The 5,200-nt window shown below is 37.1% G+C and overlaps 1 protein-coding gene across 1 annotated transcript; it reads left to right on the top strand.

The window, feature by feature from the left end:
• The first annotated feature begins 353 nt into the window (after nucleotides 1-353).
• On the top strand, nucleotides 354-2,974 carry LOC139720582 (uncharacterized). Its single transcript, XM_071631932.1, has 3 exons — nucleotides 354-439; nucleotides 1,616-1,848; nucleotides 2,156-2,974. The coding sequence occupies exons 2-3, from the start codon at nucleotides 1,712-1,714 to the stop codon at nucleotides 2,394-2,396; spliced, it is 378 nt and encodes a 125-aa protein (XP_071488033.1). The 5' UTR covers nucleotides 354-439; nucleotides 1,616-1,711; the 3' UTR covers nucleotides 2,397-2,974.
• The last annotated feature ends 2,226 nt before the right edge of the window (nucleotides 2,975-5,200 follow it).

The raw sequence follows: 5,200 nt of genomic DNA on the forward strand, positions 1-5,200 counted from the left end.
TTTTTTTTTGATGCAGTTAACACATATACCAATATATATATATATATATATATATATATATATATATATATATATATATATATATATATATATATATTGTGACGAACTCGCCTTCTCGTCGTGAATTTAAGAGAGTGTATTTGACTGTTTGTACAAATGTCTCCGCGAGCCGTGTCAGGATGGCCGAGTAGGCGGGGTTCGTTTTGTTGCAGTTTACAACGATCCCTTTAAATCATTAAAACTACAAGTCTGTACGCTACCATGTATTACAGTCAGTCCGCAGCGTCGTATGCTAATGAGCAAATCCACCGAATTCATTCCACGCGCAGGAATTCTGCGCATGTGTCTAGCGACGAGGCTTTTCGTCGACGCAAAATGTATATCCCCAACATCGCTCGTTGTTACGTTGCCATGAACCTGTTTCCGGAGCCGTGACCGGGTAAGTCTTGCAGTCCAATAAAAGACGATTAATTCCATACTTTTTTTAGCCGAATTTGACAGTTTTTGAGGGAGATACAATGGATATAAGAAGCTGCTTGCGATAGAATCTGATTTTGACATGCACTGATACATTGCTGGATCCTGACCCATCTACAACTCCTATGGTTATTTTAATCAGTTATTTGAATAGTTGAGATTCTAGCGGAAATTTTGATACCAGTCTCATTTTGGCTCAAAAATAAACGAAGTGATCAAAATTGCACCCAAAGTCGAAGCAAATTTCCGAAAATATTGGTTTTGCGATGCCATCTGTATGCATGTAGGGTCACGTGACCTTCACGTTAACGAGAATTCCGGACTCGATTTTGTCTCTGCAGTGGCAAGTTTTGATCGCGCACGCACTGGCCGTAGTCCCGTATGTACAATTAGATGTCCTGTTCTGTAAAATAGTCGTCCACGGTATCGTATCACAGCTAGCGCTACTACTGGTTAGAACTAAAAGTACAGAGATCGATATAGATCATGACAGAGTACGATCTACTAGTAAAATGTACATGACATCAGTCAATTTCCCTTGTTGTATTTGGCATAGACCCTGCACTATTTTATTATCATTATTATCATTATTTTTAATAGAACCAACAGTTGAGTTCTACATTCTATAGTTTGATGAATTCAAAATACATTATGATGGTATGGGAATATGTACAATCATAATAATGTACCACCTCATACTAGTCATACTATCACAGTCGTAGCATTAGCATTTTGACAATTTGAATACAATGGGGTGATGTACCAAAGTTTTTGTGACAAATGAAATATTATTTACTTCTGGTTCCACTGTGTTTTAATAGACTTGACAAATGCATGTTTCGTATAGATTACGTTCATGCCAAATGTCATTTTATTTTCATCTCAATTGTTGCTATTTCACTTTTTTCTTTTGCCTCTTTGTAAAATTTCTATAATGATCTTTGAACAATAGAAAGACAATGCTCTCCTTTATAAATGCCATTGGAATTGAACTGTATAAATTCCAGTTGTATACATTTTTGCAATTAGTTTCATTCCTGACAAATATTTAGAATAATTATAATTGTTGTGTAATTGAATTGTACTGTAGTCCTTCTCAAACTATATATATTTTTTGAACTCTGAATTAACCTTTCAGCACCAACCCCTTGCGAGATGTGTGCCACAAAAGCAGCTTCTTGCCAAAGGTGTATGAAGACACCAACCAAACACCATCTCCTGCCCCAAGCCAACAATGCCCCACCAAGCCAGCCACTGCGGGGACACCAACCCAGTCAGCTCCTGCTCTACGCCAAGAGTGCTCAAGAGACAGAACATCCAAGCGTGTGACCCTCCCGCAGGAACTGGTAAATTGGATACAGGATTGCATCTGTAAGTTAGAATTCTTGCTCTTTTCAACTTGCACTCAAGTTCCTCAAACAGGGATTAATAAATTGAAATTTTAGTTGGTACAGTTGTATTGTAAATTTTTGTTAATGATTATTGAGCAATAGAAAAAGTGTAATGTTCTTATTTAAGATGCCACTGAACGTTAAGTCATGAAATTTAATTGTACACATTTTAAGAGTAGTCAAGTGAATTATGGGCAGTAGCTTGAATGACTGTAATCCTTCTCTGGCTGTCATGTAATTGTAGTTCTTCTTGAAGAATATTTTTTAAACTCTGATTTGCCTTTCAGCACCAACCCCTTACCAGATATGTGCCACAAAAGCAGCTTCTTGCCAAAGGTGTATGAAGACACCAACCAAACACCATCTCCCCTGCCCCAAGCCAACAATGCCCCACCAAGCCAGCCACTGCAGGGATACCAACCCAGTCAGCTCTTGCTCAACGCCAAGAGTGCTCAAGAGATGGAACATGCCGGAAATGCTCCATTACAGCTTGTTTGTATGACCCTCCCGCAGGAACTGGTAAATTGAATGCTGTACAGGATTGCATCTGTAAATTATTATTCTAGTTAAACCCATTTTGTTTGGTCAGTATAACACTCAAGGTGTATCCCCAAGTCAGTAGAATGCTCATGAAGATCAACTGCTGCCCCCTCATTCTGCTCTTAGGTTTCACAGGTTGTAATCATGCTGGGTGAGAACTGTCTGGGCAAATGCCCCAGACATGTCCCACTATTCATGTATCCAGACATCACTCAATATGGCTGCTTTTCAGTTATTCAGGAAAAAGATTCTACTTTTGCTGACTTTTTTGGGATTTACAAGAGACATTGAACAAAGAAGAAATAATGTTGCATATTTAACAAGACAATGTTGATGTAAGAAAAATAAGTGTGTGAATAAGCAGTGCAAATGTAAAAAACAGGGGCAAAATTGTGGTCCTGGTTGTACATGCAGGAATTTTACAAATTTAGATAACCATGTAATTATGGAAAGTGAAGGTAGTGATAGTGACAATGTAAAATCTAGACACTGCAGATTTGTCTGAAAATGGTATAGCCTTGCATGCATTGTGATCAAAGTTGCACAAACCAAGCATATGTGCATTTATACCTGTTTACAGAAACTTCTTTTTATTTCTTTTGTTTCAACAAAAAATTAAGGGGGGGGGGGGTGTGCGCCGGTTGCGGTCCTCCCTGGATCCGCCACTGTGAAGATGTGTCAGTCAGTTTTGATAAGTTATTTTGTCTAATGCAGTGTGTGAAGAATGTGTGTGAATAATGAACATGTATTCATCTAAGAGCAATCCTACCTCTGCATACTACTAGTATACTGATTCTTTGTTTTAGCTTTCTCGTTTAAAGCCTGTATTGTAGTTTATACATTTATGAATTATGTTATTTGCCCTAGGTTTGTGTGGCAAACTAAAGTTTTGATGGACAGAATGTGACCAAATACCTACCCTCATCAAATTTGAAGTTCCACATACGGGTGTACTGTAAAAGTGGATATTTTCGCGCTTGGCCGGGTAAGAAGAGTTTCGCGTGATTTTAATTCCACGGAATCAAGACATCCCACACAGGAATATATGGCAAGCAAAAATATCCACATACTTTTATTTTCGCGCTAGTTTTTTGGTTGCGCGGTATGCACGAAAATTTCAACAACGCGAAAATTTCCACTTTTACAGTAATCATTCTCTTACAAAGCTTTTATGTATGTGAAAAGGAAAGTACAAATACAGCTGTATCACTGAAAGTAGCTGTGTATGACAAAGGAGGTACTAAGCCTCCTTGGTGTGGTATTATATTGTATGTATAATAAATACCAGGCATGTAGCCAACATTTTTAAAGACACGTATAAGATTGGGAGAGAACTGGAATAACGAAATGTTGGACATCAGATACCTCAGTCTATGAAAATGTGAGTTATATACAGCTGAGTTATTACACTGAGAAATACGCGTGTTGTCACAATCATTCCTATGACTACCACTTATGTATGATACACTATACATGCGTTGATGATCTGCTTGGTTAAGCATGTACAAATTCATGTGGTTGCTATCATTATTACATCATAATAATACAAATTGATCTTGACTGCAAGTCAGCATGCTCATAAGAAACGCACAATGCCTCTACTCAGATACCACACTCGGGCATTGCCATAAGCATTCCCCATGACTACCACTTTAAAGGAAATATTCATTTTGTTTATTTTCATAATTGTTATTGTGAACCCTGAGGAAGACATTCATGTATTCTTCAAAAATTCAGCCTGAATAAATAGCGCTGTTGGACTGAAATGCATTACTACTCTACTTTGCCATCTTTCATATACATGTACTGTATAATAGTCCGTCGCTGGGGTGACAAGACCTTGTATCTGCAATTTTGGTGAAAATGACTTTTTTGGATTAATGGTCAAATAATGGGTTAAGTGATGTCCTGTCCAAATCCCAACTGTCTTACTCCAAAAATGAAGCCACCACGGCATGTCAAAGGAAAGGCTATCCCATTCGCTACAGTGCTTTGGCCGCCATGTTTTTTGGCTCTCCTGAACCTTTGACATTTTGTAGATACGTGGTCTTGTCGCCCCAGCGACAATATATATATATATATATATATATATATATATATATATATATATATATTTATATATATATATATAGCATATATATATGCTGTTCTTGCCAAATACATGTAGTACTAGTGGTACATGTGCCTTAAAAGATGTAAACAACCAACCTTGCCAACAGAAATGTTTTTGTTTTGTTTTTTTTTTGCATCACATCCTGTTTAACAAAGAGCAATAATGTTTACAATATTTTGTTAGTTTGTTATGAACTTTAGGGTAATCCGTATGATAATGAAAAGTTTTTTCCTGTCATCCTATACTGCCAAGTAGTTGAAAAGATAATGCAGAATGACTGAAGAGCGTTGTGGAAACTGGGTAGAGGAGAGAGAAAGAAAGAGAGAGATGTCCAGTTTAAGGAGGGGAAAACAAGCAAGAGTGTGAAAGTCATGTCTTGTGGAATTTGAATGTGGATTTCAAATCGGTGTAAATTAATGAATGCTACACTGATGATTACTTTTTTCTGTTTTGATAAAAAGGCTCGAGTACACGTACATCAATCTGTACAATCCATAGTAGATTTTCAGCTTTTGTTCTCTTGTCTTGCTAGCAGCTTGCTTCCATCCACCAGAGACAAAAGATGAAATGTAAAAAAAAAAAATAATAATAATAAAATATGAAAGATATATACATTGTATTTAAATATCTAAGAACGTAACAGATCCGCAAGGAAGCCAGCTTGCTTTGACTATCGTCA

This window comes from Diadema antillarum, unplaced genomic scaffold (assembly GCF_040938485.1).
Source record: "Diadema antillarum isolate AM-2024a unplaced genomic scaffold, OU_Dant_1.0 scf00000011, whole genome shotgun sequence".
NCBI lineage: Eukaryota > Metazoa > Echinodermata > Echinoidea > Diadematoida > Diadematidae > Diadema > Diadema antillarum.

What these genes read in the sequence shown, in the direction of transcription:
- LOC139720582 (XM_071631932.1), top strand. Translation starts at nt 1,712, where the DNA reads ATGCCCCACCAAGCCAGCCACTGCGGGGACACCAACCCAGTCAGCTCC. An exon ending in TTGGATACAGGATTGCATCT is followed by an intron (nt 1,849 to 2,155) that starts GTAAGTTAGAAT and finishes TTTGCCTTTCAG; the next exon opens with CACCAACCCCTTACCAGATA.